The sequence below is a fragment of the Ovis canadensis genome, chromosome 9 (genome assembly GCF_042477335.2).
Source record: "Ovis canadensis isolate MfBH-ARS-UI-01 breed Bighorn chromosome 9, ARS-UI_OviCan_v2, whole genome shotgun sequence".
NCBI classification, from domain to species: Eukaryota; Metazoa; Chordata; class Mammalia; order Artiodactyla; family Bovidae; genus Ovis; species Ovis canadensis.
The window spans coordinates 13808065-13830395 of NC_091253.1; the positions used below are offsets into that span (position 1 = coordinate 13808065).

The 22331-nt window shown below is 36.3% G+C and overlaps 1 protein-coding gene and 1 pseudogene across 3 annotated transcripts in view; one reads left to right on the top strand and one right to left on the bottom strand.

Annotated features, from left to right (window-relative positions):
• FAM135A (family with sequence similarity 135 member A) overlaps positions 1-22331 on the bottom strand; it is a 140183-nt gene that overhangs the window by 107300 nt on the left and 10552 nt on the right. For all 3 annotated transcript variants that reach the window (XM_069599487.2, XM_069599484.2, XM_069599480.2), the window contains exon 3: positions 12069-12148. Coding sequence is in view for 2 of the 3 variants with exons in the window: in XM_069599484.2 (XP_069455585.1) it covers positions 12069-12148 (80 nt within the window). In the remaining variant the exon portion in view is untranslated. The remainder of the gene's footprint in view (positions 1-12068; positions 12149-22331) is intronic.
• Positions 8740-10704, top strand: LOC138445587 (large ribosomal subunit protein eL21-like; annotated as a pseudogene).

The following is a 22331-nucleotide window of genomic DNA, read 5'->3' on the forward strand; positions in this document are numbered from 1 at the left end:
CATTGACAGTTTCAGGACATTCTACCCAAATGCAGAAGAACACACCTTTTCAAATGCACATGGAACATTCTCCAGGAGAGACCACATCTTGGGTCACAAATCAAACCTCAGTAAATTTAACAAAACTGAATTTGTATCACGCATCTTTTCTGACCACAATACTGAGACTAGATATCAATCACATGAAAAAAACTGTAAGAAACACAAATGCATGGAGATTATACAACACATTTCTAAATAACCAAAAGGTTACTGAAGAAATTGAAAGGGAAATAAATAAATTTCTAGAAACAAATGACAATGGAAACACGACAACTCAAAACCTACGGGATGTAGCAAAAGCAGTCCTAAGAGAGAAATTTATAGCAATAAAATCTTACCTCAAGAAACAAGAAAAACATTAAAATAGCCTAACTTTACACCTAAAACAACTGGAAAAATAACAAAAAAAAAATCCAAAATTAGTAGAAGGAAAGAAATCATAAAGATGTGAACAGAAATAAATGAAAGAAACAATAGTAAAGATTAATAAAACTAAAATCTGGTTCTTTGAGAGGATGAACAAAATTGACAAACCTTTAGTCACACTCATTAGGAAAAAATGAGAGAAGAATCAAATTGACAAAATTAGAAATGAAAAAGGAGAGGTTACAACAGACAATGCAGAAATACAAAGGATTATAAGAGACTATAATGAACTCTATGGTAATAAAATGGATAACCTGGAAGAAATGGACAGATTCTTAGAAAAGTTCAATCTTCCAAGACTAAACCAGGAAGTATGAACAACCCAAATACAAGCACTGAAATTGAAGCTGTGATCAAAAATCTCCCAAAAAGTAAAAGCCCAGGACCAGATGGCTTTACAGGAGAATTCTATCAAACATTTAGAGAAGAGCTAATGCCTATCTTTCTAAAACTCTTTCAAAAAAAATCACAGAGGAAGGAACACTTTCAAACTCATTCTACAAGGCCACCATCACCCTGATACCAAAACCAAACAAAGACAACACATAGAAAGAAAACTACAGGTCAATATCACTGATGAACTTACATGCAAAAATCCTCAACAAAATTTTAGCAAACGGAAGTCAGCAAAACATCAAAAAGCTCATACACCATGATCAAGTTAGCAAGCATTCTTCAATGTACACGAATCAATGTGATACACCATATTAACAAATTGAAAGATAAAAACCATATGATAATCTCAATAGATGCAGAAAAAGCCTTTGACAAAATTCAGCACCCATTTATGATTAAAACTCTTCACAAAATGGGCACAGAAGGAACCTACCTCAACATAGTAAAGGCCATATGTGATAAGCCCACAGCAAACATTATTCTCAATGGTGAAAAACTGAAAGAATTCCCCCTAAGATCAGGAACAAGACAAGGGTGTCCTCTTTCATCACTATTATTCAACATAGTTCTGGAATTCCTAGCTACAGCAATCAGAGATGAAAAGAAAATAAAATCAATTCAAATCGGAAAAGAAGTAAAGCTCTCACTGTTTGCAGATGACATGATACTGTACATAGAAAACCCTAAAGACAGTATCAGAAAATTACTAGAGCTAACCAGCGAATTTAGCAAAGTCTCAGGATACAAAATCAATACAAAGAAATCATTTGCATTACTATATGCTAACAATGAAAAATCAGAAAGAGAAATTAAGGAATCAATCCCATTCACCATTGCAACAAACAGAATTAAATATCTAGGAATAAGTTTACCTAAGGAGACAAAAGAACTGTACACAGAAAATTATAAGACACTGATGAAAGAAATTCAGGTGACATAAACAGATGGAGAGATATTCTATGTTCCTGGGTAGGAAGAATCAGTATTGTGAAAATGACTATACTACCAAATGCAATCTACAGATTCAATGTGATCCCTATCAAATTACCAATGGCATTTCTCACAGAACTAGAACAAAAATTTCACAATTCATATGGAAACATAAAAGATCCCTAATAACCAAAGCAGTCTTGAGAAAGAAGAATGGAGTTGGAGGAATCAACCTCCCCGATTTCAGATTATACTAGAAAGCTACAGTCATCAAGACAGTATGGTACTGGCACAAAAACAGTAATATAGACCAATGGAACAAGATAGGAAGTCCAGAAATAAGCCTATGCACCTATGGGTACCTTATTTTTGACAAAGGAGGCAAGAATATACAAAGGGGCAAAGACAGCCTCTTCAATAAGTGGTGCTTGGAAAACTGCACAGCTACATGTAAAAAGACTGAAATCAGAACACTTCCTAACACCATACACAATGATGACCTCAAAATGGATTAAAAAACTAAATTTAAGACTAGAAACTATAAAACTCTTAGAGGAAAACATAGGCGGAACACTCGATGACATAAATCAAAGCAGATCCTCTATGACCCACCTCCTAGAGTAATGAAAATAAAAACAAAAGTAAACAAGTGGGACCTGATTAAACTTAAAAGCTTTTGCACAGCAAAGGAAACTATAAGCAAGGTAAAAAGACAACCCTCAGAATGGGAGAAAATAATAGCAAATGAAATAACTGACAAAGGATTCGTTTCCAAAATATACAAGCAGCTCATACAACTCAATACCAGAAAAACAAACAACCCAATCAAAAAGTGGGAAAAAGACCTAAACAGACATTTCTCCAAAGAAGACATACAAATGGCTAACAAGAACATGAAAAGATGCTCAACATCCCTCATTATTAGAGAAATGCAAATCAAAACTATAATGAGATATCACCTCACACCAGTCAGAATAGCCATCGTCGAAAAGTTTACAAATAATAAATGCTGGAGAGGGTGTGGACAGAAGGGAACCCTCTTACACTGTTGGTGGAAGTATAAATTGATACAGCCACTATGGAAGACAGTATGTAGAATCCTTTAAAAACTAGGAATAAAACCACCATATGACCCAGCAATCCCACTCCTAGGCATATATTCTGAGGAAACCAGGGTTGAAGAAGACACATGTATCCCATTGTTCATTGCAGCACTATTTACAATAGCTAGAACGTAGACGCAATCTAGATGCCTATCAACAGATGAATGGATAAAGAAGTTGTGGTATATATACACAATGGAATATTACTCAGCCATGAAAAGGAATGCATTTGAGTCACTTCTGATCTAGTGAAGTGAGTCAGAAAAAGAAAGATAAATATTGTATTCTAACACACATACAGAATCTAGAAATACAGTTCGGAAGAATTTGCTTACAGGACAGCAATGGAGAAACAGACATAGAGAATAGACTTATGGACATGGGGAGAGGGGAGGAGAGGGTGAGATGTATGGAGAGAGTAACACAGAAACTTAAACATTAACATATGTAAAATAGATAGCCAATGGGAATTTGCTGTGTGGCTCAGGAAACTCAAACAGGGGCTCTGTATCAACCTAGAGGGGTGGGATGGGGAGGGAGATGGGAGGGAGGTTCAAAAGGGTTGGGCTATATGTATACCTACGGCTGATTCATGTTGAGGTTTCGTAGAAAACAGCAAATTCTGTAAAACAATCATCCTTCAATAAAAAATAAATAAAAAAGAATGTGGGAAAAAACACAAACTTGGTGAATTTTTATATAGTCATTTTAATACTGAAGATAAGAAAAAAGCAATATGTTTGCCATATTATGTTTATTTCAAGAAAGGTATAAATATAACTGAAATGCAAAGATTTGTGCAGTTTATGGAAAAGGTGCTGTGACTAATCAAATGTGTCAAAAATAGTTTGCAAAGCTCGTGCTGAAGATTTCTTGCTGGACAATGCCCCACCATAGGTTAGAGCAGTTGAAATTGATAGTGATCAAATCGAGACACTAATTGAGAACAAATTAATGTTATACCACAGCCAACATACTCAAAATATCCAAATCAAGCAGTGAAAGTCATTTGCACCAGCTTAGTTAATCACTTTGATTTGGGGGTTCTACATAAGTTAAACAGAAAAAACCTTCTTGACGGTATTTCTGCATGACATTCTCTACTTAAATGTAATGAAAATGGTCCATTTTTAAAACAAATTATGATGGTGATGAAAAGTGGATGCTGTACAATAATCTGGGACGAAGAGATTATGGGGCAAGCAAAATGAACCATCACCAATCATACCAAAGGCTGGTCTTCATCCAAATGATCGATTCCAACAAATACTGCTAATTAGACAAACTTGATGAAAAGCATCCAGAATCAGTTAAGAGAAAACACATAATCTTCCATCAAGATAATGCAAGGCTGCATATTTCTTTAATAACCAAATACTGTTACAGCTTGGCTGGGAAGTTCTGATTCATCTGCCATAATCATCAGACCTTGTACTTTAATGTTCATTAATTGTGGTTTTTACGATATTCTCTTAACGGAAAAAGATTTCAATTCCCTGAAGACTGTAAAAGGCACTTGGAACAGTTCTTTGCTCAAAGAGATAAAAAGTTTTGTGAAGATGGATTATGAAGTTGCCTGAAAATTGGCAGAAGGTAGTAGAACAAAGTGGTGAATACATTGTTCAATAAACAAAAAATTTTCTCAGTGAAAATGAAAAATATGCCTTTTATTTTTACTTTAAAAATGAAAGGAAATTTTGACCAACCAATATCTAACAAACCAAATTCAAGAGCATATTAAAAGGATCATACACTATAATCAGTGAGATTTGTCCCTGGGAAGCATGGGTGGTTTGACATATGCAAATCAATAAACATATACCACATTAAGAAAATGATGATAAATGAAGGATAACAATCATATAATAATCTCAAAAGATGTGGAAAAATAATTTGACAACATTCAACATACTTTCATGACAAAAACTCTCAATAAATTAGGTACAGAAGGAATGTATCTCAATATAATAAAGGCCATTTATGACAAGCCCACAGCTATCATCCTCAATGGTAAAAAGTTGGAAGTGTTCCTTTCAACTCAGGAACAAGACAAGGATGCCCACTTTCATCACTCCTTTCTGACACAGTACTGGAAGTCCTAGCCACACACACATACACACACAGGAAATTAAATGTATCCAAATAGGAAAGGAAGAAATAAAAGTGTCTCTCTGTGCAGAAGACATGATCTTACACACAGAAAACCCTAAAGATTCCACCAAAAAGCTGTTAGAACTAATCCATGAATTTAATAAAGTTGCAGGACACAAAATCAACATACAAAAATCAATTGCATTTCTATACATTAACAATGAACTACTTGAAAACTCTCACACTAGCATCAAAAGCAATAAAATACTTAGGTATAAATTTAACCAAAGGAGATGAAACACCTGTACATTAAAAACTGTAAGATATTGAAGGAAGAAACTGAAGAAAACACAAAATAAATGGAAATTTAACCTATGTTCTTCGATTGGAAGAATTAATATTGCTAAAATATCCATACTACCTGAAGTGATCTACAAATTCAATATAATCTATCAAAATTCCAATGGCATTTTTCATAGAAATAGAAAAAATTATCCTAAAATTTGTATTAGACCACAAAAGTCCCTGAATAGCCAGAGCAATCTTAAGAGCAAAAGAACAAAGCTGGAGGCATCACATTTCTTAATTTCAAACTACACTGCATGGCTATAGTAACCAAAATAGTATGGTAGTAGTATAAAAATAGGCACATAGATCAATGGAAGGAAAAAAGAGAGCCAGAAATCAATCCACACACATATAATCAACTAATAACTGACAGGGTGCCAAGAACACATAATAAGAAAGTCTCTTTAATAAATCACACTGGGAAAACTGGATATACACATGCAAAAGAATAAAACTGGACTCCTATTATATATTACTCAGAAAAATTAACTCAAAATGGGTTAGACTTAAATTTTAAGACCTTACATAGGGAGAAAGCTCCTTGACCTTGGTCTTTGGTGATATTTATGTTTGACACCAAAGCAAAGGCAATAATAGACAGGTGGGATTACATAAAACTATAAGGCTTCTGCACAGTGGAAGACAGCACCAACAGAAGAAAAAGCAATCTACTGAATGGAATAAAATATCTGCCAATCATACATCTGATAGGGGATAACATCCAAAATCTATAAAGAACCAAGCAACTAACTAGCAAAATCAAGCAAGCAAACAATCTGATTTTAAAATGAGAAGAAGAAATGAACAGACTTTTTTTCCCAAAGAAACCATAAAGCCCTGGTGGTCCAGTGGCTAAGACTCCATGCTCCTAATGGAGGGGGGCCAAGTTTGATCCCCGGTCAGGGAACTACATCCTACATTCCACAACTAAGAGTTCACACAGTGCAACTAAAAGATCCCACATGCCACAAGGAAGATTGAAGATCCTGCACGCCGCTAACCAAATAAATGAATAAGTAAAAACACTAAAAAGGAAGACATACAAATAGCCAGTGGGTACATAAAAGGGTGCTCAACGTCACTAATCATCACAAATTATTGATTTGTAGGGAAATAAAAACCAAAAGCATAAGAGCTATCTCTTCATCCTTGTTAGATTGGTTATTAAAAAAAAAAAATCCAGAGATAACATTTGTGAAAAGAGATGTTAGGATGTGAAAAGAGAACACTTGTGTGAACTGTTGGTGGGAAATGTGAATTGGTGCAGTTACCATAAAAAACGGTATGGAGGATCCGCAAAAAATTTAAAACAGAATTTCTGCATGATCCAGCAATCCCACTCCCAGATATATATTTGAAAGAAATGAAATCAGTATCTCAAAGAAAGTTTTGCATGCGCATTTTCATTGCAGCATTATTCACAATTGCCAAGATGTGGAAATGACCCAAGTGTCTGTCAGTGGATGAACAGATAAAGAAAATGCAGTGTATATATTCACAATGGAGTATTATTCAGCCATAAAAAGATGGAAATTCTGTCATCTGCAGCAATATGGATGAACATGGAGGGCATTATGCTATACGAAATAAGTCAGAGAAAAGACAAATACTGGCTGTTATCAGTTACATGTAGAAACAAAATAAAATCAATTTTGGGGACTTTTCCTGATGATCCAGTGGTTTAGACTCCTCACTCCCAATGCAGAGAGCTTGAGTTCAATCCCTGCTAAGAGAACTAGACCCTGCACATGACAACTAAGATCCAGCACAGCTAACTTTAAAAAAAAAAAAGTGAATTTCAGAGACAGACAACTAAATGGTGGTTGCCAGGGGCTGGGGTGTGAGAGAAATTGTAAGATGTAGTTCAAAGGGTACAAACTTTTAGTTATAAGAAAAGTAAGTTCTGAGGATCTCATGCATAGCATTATAACTATAGCTAGTAATAAAGTACTGTATACTTAAAATTTGTTAAGAATAAATCTTAAGCCTTCTTTACCACAAACACACACACACAAAAAACAATGTGAGGTGATAGATGTGCTAATTATCTTGATTATGGCAATTTTTTCACATTGAATCTGTATAACAAATCACATATTTATATGTATTATATAGTATATATATGTATATATATAAAACAAATCATGTTGTAAACTTTTAATATGCAAAACTGTTTAATTATTCCTTGATAAAGCTGAAAAAATAAGCAAAGAAAAAGTCCAGAAAAAAGAAGTCTTTCTAGCTTTTTTTCCAACAGACAACTTTAAGAAATACAATAGAGCAAGACATTTAGTTTACTAGATGAAGGAAGTTCAAAAAGGGAGGATCAATCCATCTTAAAACACTAGTTGTTTTAAACTCTGTTTCCTAGAAAGTAGACTTACAAAACACCTATTGACAATAAATATATACATTAACATGTACAAAAGGCCAAGAAGAAAATTTATTTTTTTCTTTTTAAAAGAAACATACATCTTTTTGGTCATAAGCAATATAAGCATTTTGACAGTCTTCAAAAACATAAACTTTTCATCACATGAAATTCATTAAATTTTTAACATTAACCAGCATTTTAGTATCCACAGTATGCTAAGATGGATAATCTTCAGCACATCAGGTTGCCAGAATATACTTTTAAATTTCAAAAATGAACTAAATTGTGCTCAACATAGCTTTATGCTGTTGTTGTTCAGTCAGTAATTGTGTCTGACTCTTTGCAACCCACATACTGCAGCACACCAGACTTCCCTATCTTCATTATCTCCTGGAGTTTGCCCAAGTCATGTCCATTGAGTTAGTGAAGCCATCCAATCATCTTATCCTCTGTTACCCCCTTCACCTCCTGCCCACAATCTTCCCCAGCATCAGGGTCTTTTCAAATGAGTCGGCTCTTCACATCAGGTGGCCAAAGTATTGGAGCTTCAGCATCAATCCTTCCAATGAATATTCAGGGTTGATTTCCTTTACGATTGACTGGTTTGATTTCTTTGCTTTCCAAGGGACTCTCAAGTCTTCTCCAACACCACAATTGGAAAGTATCAATTCTTCAGCCCTCAGCCATCTTTATTGCCCAGCTCTCACATCCCTGCACAACTACTGGAAAAATCATAGCTTTAACTAGACGGACCTTTGTTGGCGAAGTAATGTCTCTGGTTTTTAATAAGCTATCTAGATTTGTCATAGCTTTTCTTCCAGGAGCAATTATCTTTTAATTTCACGGCTACAGTCACCATTTGCAGTGATTTGGGAGCCCAAGAAAATAAAATCTGCCATTGTTTATACTTTTCCCCAGTTTATTTGCCATGAGGTGATGGGACTGGATGCCATGATCTTAGTTTTTTGAATGCTGAGTTTTAAGCCAGCTTTTTCACTCTCTTTCACCCTCATCAAGAGGCTCTTTTGTTCCTCTTCACTTTCTGCCATTAGAGTGGCATCATCTGTACATCTGAAGTTGCTGATATTTCTCCCGGCAATCTTGATTCAGCTTGTGATTCATCCAGCCCAGCATTCCACAGGATGTATTTTGCATAGAAGTTAAATAAGCAGGGTGACGATATACAGGCTTGACATACTCCTTTCCCAATTCTGAACCAGTCCATTGTTCCATGTCCAGTTTTAACTGTTCCTTCTTGACCTTCATACAGGTTTCTCAGGAGACAGGTAAGGTAGTCTGGTGTTCCTATCTCTTTAAGAATATTCCACAGTTTGTTGTAATCTACACAAAGACTTTAGTATAGTCAACGAAGCAGAAGTTGATGTTTTCCTGTAATTCTTTTTTTTTTTTTTTTTTGTGAGCCAAGAGATGCTGGTAATTTGATCTCAGGTTCCTTTGCCTTTTTAAAATTCAGCTTGTACATCTGAAAGTTCTTGGTTCACTAACTGCTGAAGCCTACCTTGAAGGATTCTGAGCACTACCTTGCTAGCATGTGAAATTAGCACAATTGTACAGTAGTTTGAACATTCTTTGGCATTGCCTTTCTTTGAGATTGGAATGAAAACTGACTTTTCCCAGTGCTGTGGCTACTGCTGAGTTTTCCAAATTTGCTGGCATATTAACTGCGGCACTTTAACAGCATCATCTTTTAGGGTTTGAAAGAGCTCAGCTGAAATTCCATCACCTTCACTAGCTTTGTTCATAGTCATGCTTCCTAAGGCCCCCTTGACTTCACATTCCAGGATGTCTGGTTCTAGGTGACTGACTGCACCATCGTGGTTATTCCTGTATAGCTCTTCTGTGTATTCTTGTCACCTCTTTTCAATCTTTTCTATTTCTGTTAGGTGCCTGTAGTTTCTGACCTTTATTGTGCCCATCTTTGCATGAAATGTTCCCTTGGTATCTCTGATCTTCTTCAAGAGATCTCTAGTCTTTCCCATTCTACTGTTTTCCTCTATTTCATCACGTTGTTCACCTAAGAAGGCTTTCTCATCTCCACTTGTTATTCTCTGGAAGCTTGCACTCAGTTGGATATATCTTTCCCTTTCACTTCTCTTCTTTTCTCAGCTATTTGTAAGGCCTCTTCAGACAATCATTTGCCTTCTTGCTTTTCTTTTTCTTGGGGATGGTTTTGGTGACTGCTTCTGGTACAATGTTAAGAACCTCTGTCCATAGTTCTTCAAGCACTCTACCAGATTTAACCCCCTGAATCTATTCATCACTTTCACTGTATACTCATAAGGAATTTGATTTAGGTCATACTTGAATGGGCAAGTAGTTTTCTCTACTTTCTTCAGTTTAGGCCTGAATTTGGCAATCCAAGTTCATGATCTGAGCCACAGTCAGCTCCAGGTCTTGTTTTTTCTGACTGTATAAAGCTTGTCCATCTCTGACTGCAAAGAATTAATCAATCTGGCTTTTTGGCCAGAACTGCCATCTTCCAGTAATTCACCAAAATGAGCAACACAAAGGGAAAGAGGAGGGGCACACGCTACATGATCTCTAGACCTTTCAGAAAACATGGAGTTGTCCCTTTGGCCACATACATGCGACAAGAAGGGTGATATTGTAGATATCAAGGGAATGGGTACTGTTCAAAAAGGAATGCCCCACAAATGTTACCATGGCAAAACTGGGAGAGTCTACAATGTTACCCAGCATGCTGTTGGCATCATCGTAAACAAACAAGTTAAGGGCAAGATTCTTGCCAAGAGAATTAATGTGCATATCGAGCATATTAAGCACTCTAAGAGCCGAGATAGCTTCCTGAAACGTGTGAAGGAAAATGATCAGAAAAAGAAGGAAGCCAAAGAGAAAGGGACTTGGGTTCAGCTGAGGCACCAGCCTGCTCCACCCAGAGAAGCATACTTTGTGAGGACCAATGGAAAGGAACCCGAACTGTTGGAGCCCCTTCCCTATGAGTTCATGGCCTGAGGGGTATAAAAATAAAGACCTGGGCTATACAAATGTTTCCCTTGAGTAGAGGTGGTGTGTCCAAATTCAGTGGGTGATGTCTTTCCAAACTTAGTGTTTTTTCTTCCTGAAAGATGTGAGATAATTTGTTGTTCAGTATGCTCCATTTTTTAATAAACTGCCAAATATTATTTTAAAAAAAGAATTAATCAATCCGATTTTGCTATTGACCATCTGATGATGTCCATGTATAGAGTAGTCTCTTAAGTTGCTGGAAGAGGGTGTCTGCTATGACCAGTATGTTCTCTTGGCAAAATTCTGTTAGCCTTTGTCCTGCTTCATTTTGTACTCCAAGGCCATACTTGCCTATTACTCTAGGTAACTTGAAAGTGGAAAGTTTCATTTCCGCTTTGGCCTAGCCTCTTCATTCTTTCTGGAGCTCTTCTTCTGTTCTTCTCCAGTAGCATACTGGATACCTACCATTCTGGGGGGCTCATCTTTCAGTGTTATGTCTTCTTTCTTTTCATACTGTTCATGGTGTTCTTGAGGCAAGAATACTAAAGTAGTGTGCCATTCTCTCCTCCAGTGGACCATGTTTTGTTCAAACTCTCCACTATGACCCATCTGTCTTGGGTGGCCCTGCACAGAATGGCTCATAGCTTCATTGAGCTAGCTTTATATTAGGTATTATTTAATGTTTTGTGATGCACTGAAAACTATTAATTCATATTAGAAAGGAAAACTCTCAGGTATGTTTCATTAATCACTGTATTTTCTAACTGCTTAATAGAGTATACTGTATCAAGAAAGTTGAAAAAAATGCCCAGTGATTACATAGGGCCATTAGGTTTGGTTCAAATCCTTTAATGCTAGAGTGTCTCCTTAGAATATGAGTAAATAAAAGAGCTGTTATATCTATTTTATACTTTCTGACCCTTTCTCATTAATCAAGTAAAATAAAAGTAGGTGAAAAAACAATCTCAAAATGCATACTATAAAATTTTATCAGAAAACAGCTTTGTGATCATATGTCAAATTATGTGTTCACATTCCCTATGCATTTGTTAAAAGTACGTATTACATGATATAATTGATATCACCCTTACTTATGTTTGTTTCAGGAAATTTCACATACTTCCTTTTACTTGCTCATCCTAAGAAACCTAAGATGGAGACAAGGAATATATAATCAAGCCTGTTTTACTGAGGCCTCAAATATATTTCTTATATGAAGTATGAGAATGATGCTCTTTGGCATCTTGTGTTCATAATTAAAAGATAAAAACAAAACAAAAAAGATAAAAACAATTATGAAAAGTTATTATTGGTCATTATAATCTTGCTTCAGTTTTACTTTTTTGAATTAAGAATATTCCTTGGCTTACCTGCTGCATGCAGCAAACTAGCTTCTACTCTGTGAGGAACTCTTGGTGGAATTTTCATAGATGCACGAATCTGGTAAAAACTAAAGCAAAAGAGACAAAAGAAGTCACTTCGAAACATTTAAAAAATATGCAATGCCCCTATTTCTATATATCAATATGTATTAAAAAATAAGGTTCATCTGGTTTATCAATCTCCCAGTTTTTACTATTGGTGGAAAAGTGTACCAGATCCACATACAGATCAAACATTACAACTGCACTGCATATAACCCAAAGAGAAACAGGCACGTGTCAAGACAGAAACAATCTTACTTTAAATAAGAGAATATCATAATAGGAGTTACTGAGGATTCTAAGGATTTCACTGCTTGATCTGGTTTATTTTTTTTATTTAAAAGACAATAAAAATATTCTTAAGCACAATTTTGAGAAAACACAGGATTAATAACAGTTTTAAAAATTGGTTTCATACATAAGACATGTATTATATTGAAAGAATTCACTTTCATTCAACGTCAATGCTACTCCATTTAGTTAATGTACTTTTACTTGCATTAGAATATACGTGTGTGTGTGTGTATAAATCTACCAGTCAGTAACAATCAGTTTAAATAGAAAAAATTACAAGGTAAAACCAAATGCTTTTCTTTTAACATCATTACACTATAAGTTTGTGCATGTAATGGAGGATATATGTATCTACATATACAAACACACATACACAAAGGGTTCAGTTCAGTTGCTCAGTCGTGTCCGACTCTTTGCGACCCCATGAATTGCAGCATGCCAGGCCTCCCTGTCCATCACCATCTCCTGGAGTTCACCCAGACTCACGTCTTTCGAGTCAGTGATGCCATCCAGCCATCTCATCCTCTGTCATCCCCTTCTCCTCCTGCCCCCAATCCCTCCCAGCTTCAGGGTCTTTTCCAATGAGTCAACTCTTCACATGAGGTGGCCAAAGTATTGGGAATTTCAGCTTTAGCATCAGTCCTTCCAAAGAAATCTCAGGGCTGATCTCCTTACAGTCTAAGGGACTCTCAAGAGTCTTCTCCAACACCACACTTCAAAAGCATCAATTCTTCGGCGCTCAGCTTTCTTCACAGTCCAACTCTCACATCCATACACGACTACTGGAAAAACCATAGCCTTGACTAGACGGACCTTAGTCGGCAAAGTAATGTCTCTGCTTTTGAATACGCTATCTAGGTTGGTCATAACTTTTCTTCCAAGGAGTAAGCGTCTTTTAATTTCATGGCTGCAGTCACCATCTGCAGTGATTTTGGAGCCCTCAAAAATAAAGTGGAAACAGTTTCCACTGTTTCCCCATCTATTTCCCATGAAGTGATGGGACCAGATGCCATGATCTTCGTTTTCTGAATGTTGAGCTTTAAGCCAATGTTTTCACTCTCCTCTTTCACTTTCATCAAGAGGCTTTTTAGTTCCTCTTCACTTTCTGCCATAAGGGTGGTGTCATCTGCATATCTGGGGTTATTGATATTTCTCCCAGCAATCTTGATTCTAGCTTGTGCTTCTTCCAGTCCAGCGTTTCTCATGATGTACTCTGTATAGAAGTTAAATAAGCAGGGTGACAATATACAGCCTTGACATACTCCTTTTCCTATTTGGAACCAGTCTGTTGTTCCATGCCCAGTTCTAACTGTTGCTTCCTGACCTGCATATAGGTTTCTCAAGAGGCAGGTCAGGTGGTCTGGAATTCCCATCTCTTTCAGAATTTTCCAGTTTATTGTGATCCATTCAGTCAAAGGCTTTGGCATAGTCAATAAAGCAGAAATAGATGCTTTTCTGGAACTCTCTGGCTTTTTTCGATAATCCAGCGGATGTTGGCAATTTGATCTCTGGTTCCTCTGCCTTTTCTAAAACCAGCTTGAACACCTGGAAGTTCACAGTTCACGTATTGCTAAAGCCTGGCCTGGAGAATTTTGAGCATTACTTTACTAGCGTGTGAGATGAGTGCAATTGTGTGGTAGTTTGAGCATTCTTTGGCATTGCCTTTCTTTGGGATTGGAATGAAAACTGACCTTTTATAGTTCTGTGGCCACTGCTGAGTTTTCCAAATTTGCTGGCATGTTGAGTGCAGCACTTTCACAGCATCATCTTTCAGGATTTGAAACAGCTCAACTGGAATTCCATCACCTCCACTAGCTTTGTAGTCATGCTTTCTAAGGCCCACTTGACTTCACATTCCAGGATGTCTGGCTCTAGGTGAGTGATACCACCATCGTGATTATCTGGGTCATGAAGATCATTTTTGTACAGTTCTTCTGTGTATTTTTGCCACCTCTTCTTAATATCTTCTGCTTCTGTTAGGTCCAGACCATTTCTGTTATCGAGCCCATCTTTACGTGAAATGTTCCCTTGGTATCTCTAATTTTCTTGAAGAGATCTCTAGTCTTTCCCATTCTGTTGTTTTCCTCTATTTCTTTGCATTGATCACTGAGAAAGGCTTTCTTATCTCTTCTTGCTATTCTTTGGAACTCTGCATTCAGATGCTTTTATCTTTCCTTTTCTCCTTAGCTTTTCGCTTCTCTTCTTTTCACAGCTATTTGTAAGGCCTCCCCAGACAGCCATTTTGCTTTTTTGCATTTCTTTTCCATGGGGATGGTTTTGATCCCTGTCTCCTGTACAATGTCACGAACCTCATTCCATAGTTCAACAGGCACTCTATCAGATCCAGTCCCTTAAATCTATTTCTCACTTCCACTGTATAATCATAAGGGATTTGATTTAGGTTATACCTGAATGGTCTAGTGGTTTTCCCTACTTTCTTCAATTTAAGTCACTAAAAGCTAAATGATGATTATAAGTCAGGGATGAGTTTAGATGGACACTAGAGAGTTGAACATTTACTCTTCATTTTTTCTTTAATGATTTCCTAGGCAAGAGTATAAATCTGTAAATAATACAAAGATTATTTAAAATATATTTTTATTACTATGATTTCTAGGAAAGCATGGCACGGGAGAGAATATATGGACAATACCAGATTTAAAGAGTGAGAGAAAGAGTGGTCAATTAAATTTAGAACCTTTAAAATCACAATTCGGCCTTAAAGAGAACCGGCAAAATGCCACAGATAAAGATGCTGAGTTAAGATTAAGATGAGGTCACCCTGAAAACATGAGATGACTGAGAATAAAAATCAAAGTGGAAAAAGCAGGAACTTTGGCATTAGATAGGAAAGTTTTAATTTTAATTAAAGATTAAAAGAAACATTGACATTTTAAAATATTCAGGTATGCCATATAAGAGCTAAGAATAAACAACTGATATGTTTCATTTTAAACTTTTTAAACACAGGAACTATGACCTACTTATAAGTGTACACCCACAATTATAACAAATTTGTACACATTAGTTCAAAGACATTTAAACAACACTGCATTTACTGTATACCATTAGAGTATCTTATTTAAAATTTCCTGATCTTAAAAGTGCGTGTGTACATATAATACATACATGTACCATTCATTCATGACTTATAGAGGACCCACCAATGTGTTAGCCACTGGGCTAAGTACTAGAGACACAGGGAAAACAAACCACTGGTAGTAACTACATATGTTATTTTAAACGATGTTCCTTTTGCATTTGTAACAGCAGCCTACTATGACTCTAAACACATTTTTTTAATTAGAATTAATGGTACTTTAAGGTACAAATCTCCAAAAATGAGGAAAACTTTCAATTGTGTGTGTGTGTTAGCTACTTTCAAGACTGTGCATATGTTAACTATTTTTTACATAAAATATCAAGGAGTAAAATTTTTAAAACACAGGATAAAATAGTTCCTTTTTAAGGGCCATGGTAAGCTAGGCTATTTAGAACTTCTTGCTTAGAAAACAACCCAAACTGCCAAATAAAGATTATAAGATTATTGAAGAAATAACAAAATAGTATGGAATTATTAAAAAAATTCAGTCAGGCAGGCAAGGCAATGAAGCTGTTTCTGTCCTGAGGGAATCTGCTGATCCATTCAGACAAATCTTACTTTTACTTTTAAAAACCTGGCTTATATTCCTAATATATAAAGAGCATCTAAAAACAGAGAAAAAGACCAATAACCTAAAAAAAGGGGGAAAATATATTAATAAATAGTTTGCCAAAAAAGAAATGCATACATGAAAAAATGTTAAACCTTACTTATAATTTAAAAAACCACAAATTAAAACTTTAATGAGCTATCTTTCCTCATCTATCACACTGAGGGAAATTCAACAATTTGACAAAATACTCTGTTGATGACAGTCTAGGCAAAAAGTAATTCTGCATTGCTGGAGAGGTAAAAGGGTGCAAGCCCATGTGGAATGGAATTTAGCCACAGAGACCAAAAACATCCATATTTACTCTCTGACCTAGCATCACACTTGTTAGAATATCTCCCAAGGATACTTTAGCAAAAATTTTCAATGAGGTAGCATAAGGCTATTCACTTAAGTATTAACTGCAACAAGAAAACTCGAGAAAAAAATGTCTATCAATAAAGGACTGGCTGAATAAACTACAGTGCAGCACCACACAGTTATAAAACATAAGCTTATATACATATATCTATATATGTGTGTGTGCATGCTAAGTCACTTCAGCTGTGTCTGACTCTGCAACCCTGTGTATCATAGCCTGCCAGGCTCCTGTGTCCTAGGGATTCTCCAGGCAAGCATACTGGAGTGGGTTGGCATGCAGGGGATCTTCCCAACCCAGGGATCAAACCCATGCCTCATATGTCTCCTGCACTGGCAGGCAGGTTCTTCACCCCTAGCATATCTGTATTTAGCATATCTATATATACTACAAAGCAGTGATCTCTAAGATACATTTTTTACAGACAAAATCAAGTATAGAATATGTATATTATGCTACCTTTCTTTGAGAATAAAGGATATGATTATGTATTTTTTGCCTTTTAAAAAAAGTAATAAGAAGGAAGGACATACACAAAACTAATAAAAAATAAAATGGCTTTTATAGGTGGGGAGACAGGGAAATGGGGGTGAAGAGAAGGAACAGGGATGAAAATAAGGTCCTTTTCAATAAATGTACTTCAGAGTTTTTATTTTGGAATCATAAAATCTTTTGATAAAAAAGCAAAATACATTAAAACACAATCCCTTAAACCACCCTAAAATAACTGAACTTAATGTGCATCTACTTAGTTGCAATTTCACAGAGTACTTTCAAGTGATTTTTGAATACAGTACTTTCAGTGCCTGTTCCTCGGGGAGATACAATGAAAGAAAACCCCAGACAGGTTCCAAACAACATCAATAGTCTTGCTGGTTATGTTGCTCCCATTATTTTGAAACTATCTTAGATATATCTACACATACATGAATAAAGCAATGACTAACTATGTTATTAGGAACCAAGACTTTCAGTGTAAGTGAAAAGAGACAGAAATATAAAATTTAAAAAAAATCAAAAGTTAGAACAGGAAAATAGTAAAAATTTATGAAGTATTTTTCTTTAAAAAAATTTCTGTGTCAACTGAGGCCTAGAAACAATGATTCAATAAAAATGTGTACTTTTAACATATATATTATGATCTCTAAACACTATTTCCCATCAAAAGGAACTAGAGCCCCTCGGCTGAGTATAAATCTAGAACAGGGAATATCACTAGAGTCTGAAACAACTAGCAATAGTAGGAGACGATCACTGCCTGGATTATCCCAGGAGAAGTTTGCAGAAATCACCCCACAGGGCTCCTCTGAACATAAGAGTCATGATGCAGTATAACCCAAGTATGATAAAAATACTTTGCCCACCTGATTCGAAGAACTGACTCATTGGAAAAGACCTCGATGCTGGGAAAGATTGAAGGTGGGAGGAGAAGGGGACGACAGAAGATGAGATGGTTGGATGGCATTGCTGACTCGATGGACATGAGTTTGAGTAAGCTCCGGGAGTTGGTGATGAACAGGGAAGCCTGGCGTGTGGCAGGCCACCGGATCACAGTGAGTCAGACATGACTGAGAGACAACAACATCATTCACAGATATTTTATTTTTTAAAAGTTGAAGGTTTGTAGCAACCAAGTGTCAAGTGTCTATTGGCATGATTTTCTCAATAGCATTCACTCACTTTGTATCTCAGTGTTATATTCTGATAATTCAGGCTGTATTTCAAACTTTTTCATTATTATTGTATTTGTTACGGTGATCTGTGATCAGTGAACTTTGATGTTACTCTTGTCGTTGTTTTGTGGTACTAGGAACTACTCATATTAGGCAGTGAACTGAAACTTCTCTGACAGTCCAGTGGTTAAGAATCTGCTTCCACTGCAGGGGACACAGGTTCAATCTCTGGTTGGGGAACTAAGATTCCCCCATGCCACGTGGCCAAAAAGTATAAATAAACAAATTTTTAAAATTGGGCCAAATTTTTTTAACAGAAAATTAAAAAAAAAAAAAGACACTGAACTAATACATACTGTGTGTGTTTTGAGAGCTCTACCAACTGGCTGTACCCCCACCTCTCTCCCTCTCCCCAAGCCTCCTAGTTAAGACACACAATATTGGAATTAGGCCAATTAACAATCTTACAATGGCCTCTAAGTGAAAGGAAGAGCTGGTTGTTTTTCACTTTAAATCAAAAGCTAGAATTAATTAAGCTTAGTGAGGAAGGCACATTCAAGGCAGAAAACTCGGCCTCTTGTGCCAAACAGATAGCCAAGCTGTAGATTCAAAGGAAAAGCCCTGACAGAAATTACAAGTGCTACTCCAGTGAACACATGAATGAAAGAAAAGAAAAGCAAACAACCTTACTGCTGATATGAAGAATGTTTTAGTGGTCTGAAGAGAAGATGAAACTAGCTATACTATTCCCTCATGCCAAAGTCTAAAACCAGAGCAAGGCCCTGATGCTGCTGCTGCTGCTAAATCGCTTCAGTTGTCCGACTCCGTGCGACCCCATAGATGGCAGCCCACCAGGCTCCCTCGTCCCTGGGATTCTCCAGGCAAGAACACTGGAATGGGTTGCCATTTCCTTCTCCGATGACCAAGGCCCTAAGTACCTTCAATTCTACAAAGGCTGAGTGAAGCAAGGAAGCTGTAGAAGGGAAGTTTGAAGCCAGCAGAAGCTGGTTCAAGCCATTTAAGCAAAGAGGCCAACTCCATGACAGAAGTGTAAGGTGAAGCTGCAAGTCACCCAGGAGATCTAGCTAAGACAATTCATGAGGATGGCTACTCTAAACAACAGATTTTCAATGCAGACAAAAGTCTTCTGTTGGAAAAAGATGCTATCTAGAAGTTTCATAGCTGGAGAGAAGAAGTCAATGCCTGGCTTCAAAGAGTCAAAGAACTGGCTGATTCTCTTGTTAGGAGCTAACGCAGCTGGTGACTTAGCTTGAAGTCAATGCTCATTGACCATTCTGAAAGTTCTAGAGCTAAATCTCTGCTGGTGCTCTATATATGAAACAACAAAGACTGGATGACATAACATCTGCTTATAATACAGTTTACTGAATATTTTAAGCCCACTGTTGGAACCTACTGCCCAGAAAAAAAGATGAATTTGAAAATGTTACTGCTCACTGAAAATGTACCTAGTTCCCTAAGAGCTCTGATGAACAACAAGATTAAAGTTGTTTTCATTACTGATAACATAAGATCTATTCTGCAGCCTATGGATCAAGGAGTAAGGCTATAGCTTCCAGAGACAGTAATTCCTCTGGTAGATCTGTGCAAAGTGAATTGAAAACCTTCCAGAAAGAATTAATCATTCTAGATGCCATTAAGAATATTCATGATTTACGGGAAGAGGTCAAAACACCAATATTAAAATAGGAGTTGGGGCCTTCCCTGGTGAGCCAGTGGCTAAGACTCCTCGCTCCCAATGCAGGGAGCCCAGAGTTCGATACCTGGTCAGGGAATCAGATCCCACATGCTGCAACTAAAGATTCTGAGTGTAGCAACTAAGATCCAGTAAGGCCAAACAAATAAATAATGTTTGAAAAAAATAAGGAATTTGGAAGAAGCTGATTCTAACTTTCATGGATGACTTTGAGGGGTTTGAAACTTCAGTGGAGGAACTAAGATGCAAATGTGGTTAAGATAGCAAGAGAACCAGAATTCGAAGTGGAGCCTGAGATATGCCTAAATTACTGCAATTTCATGATAAAATTTTAATGGAAGAGGAGTTGTTTCTTATGGATGAGCAGAGGCAGTGGTTTCTTGAGATGGAATCTACCAAAGATGCTGTGAAGACTGTTGAAATGACAGTAAAAGATTTAGAATATTAAGCTTAGTTAATAAAGCAGGGATAGGGTTTGAAAGGATTAACTCCAATTCTGAAAGAGGTTCTATTGCAGACAAAACGGTATCAAACATTGTTAAATGCTACAGAGAAATGGTTGGTGAAAGGAAGAGTCAACCAATGGGGCACCCTTCACTATCTTATTTTGTCATATTACCATGCCAACCTTGAGCTATCATCATCCTGATCAGTCAGCAGCCATCAACACTACGGCAAGACTAGCAGCCAAAAGATTACAACTCCCTGAAGGCTCACAGGATGGTTGGCATTTTTTAGCAATAAAGTATTTTTAAATTAAGGTACGTGCATTGTTTTTCTAGACACAATCCTATTGCACATTTAATTTTTTAGACTATAGTATAAACAACTTTTACATGCTCCAGGAAATAAAAAAATTTCTGGGAATGTGTTTATTGTGAAATTTGCTTTATTGTGATGATCTGGAACTGAACTCACAATATCTCCAAGGTATGCCTGTACTAAATAAAAACTTAACTATATTTGAAAGATGCTAGGGCAATAACTTAGCAGCAGCAGCAGCAGCAGTAGGGCAACAACACAATATTCTGAAAACTAATAAATAAAGAAAGGAATAAAACATCTGCCATGCCTTTCTTTCTAAACTGTATTTCAAAGTAACCAAATAGTTAATGAGGTAAAATTCATCACAGAATTACAGCCAGTAAGTGCATAAGAAATAACAGAATATCATCATTTTGTAAGCCTTAGTAATATAAAACAATGACTCTGGACAAAAGTTATCAATACGTACCACCAATTAGGTGATTGGAACTCCATAATGGATGTATCAGGTTGACAACACCTTACTCAAATTTATGAAAAGAGACATTTTATGCCCTCAGGTGTAATGTAACAGGAAAAACACAGTATCACCTATGAACTGCTGCTGCTGCTGCTAAGTCACTTCAGTCGTGCCCGACTCTGTGCGACCCCACAGACAGCAGCCCACCAGGCTCCGCCGTCCCTGGGATTCTCCAGGCAAGAACACTGGAGTGGGTTTGCCATTACCTTCTCCAGTGCATGAAAGTGAAAAGTGAAAGTGAAGTCGCTCAGTCACGCCAACTCTTAGCGACCCCATAGGATTTTCCAGGCAAGAGTACTGGAGTGGGTTGCCATTGCCTTCTCTGCACCTAAAACTATTGGAATTTAATTAAGCCTAAACTGAGCAATTATAAATTAAAAAAAAAAAATTAAGAGACATTAACATTCAACTGCAACCTATAAATTTTGGTGGGATACTGAATCAAACATAAATTATAAAAATACATTTATAAGATGACTGAAGAAATGATAAGCCTGTTTTATTTGATATCAAGAAATTATTTTTAAAATTTCTTTAAGTGTGATAATGACTTTGCATATTTTCAAAAACAAAAGCCTTCCTACATTAAGATATCGAAAAAATAAATAAGGAGGTAAAATAAAGAGGAAAAAACTTTGATAATTATTGGCTAGATGGTTGGTTTATATGTGTTTACTGTACTTTTATGTGTTTCAAAATTTTCCTTCAAGAAACAAAAGGTGGTCCTAGATTGCTATTTTCCAAGGGCCAGACATAAGAAAAGGAAAATCTCTCTCAAAGAATAAACCTGAATATCTCTGCAGAAATCAGAACATGAAAAAAAGAGAGAGAGAAAGAGATGGGGAAAAAAAATATAACAGGGTATATAAAAAGCACAAAATATAAGATAATGGATAGAAAAACAAACATTATCAACAATCACATTAACTATAAATGGACTAAATGTTCCAGTTAAAGAATGCTCTAAAGAATGAAAAAGGAAACACCACTGTATGTTGTTTACAACAGACAAAGCTAAAATACAAGGATAGAGAAAGTCTGAAAATAAAAGAATGGTAAAAGGTACACTTTGCAAATGCTAACCAAAAGAAAACTGATGTTACAATACTAATATTAGAACAAAGTTAACAGCAAAAAGCATTATTAGGATATAAAAGAATTTTCATAAA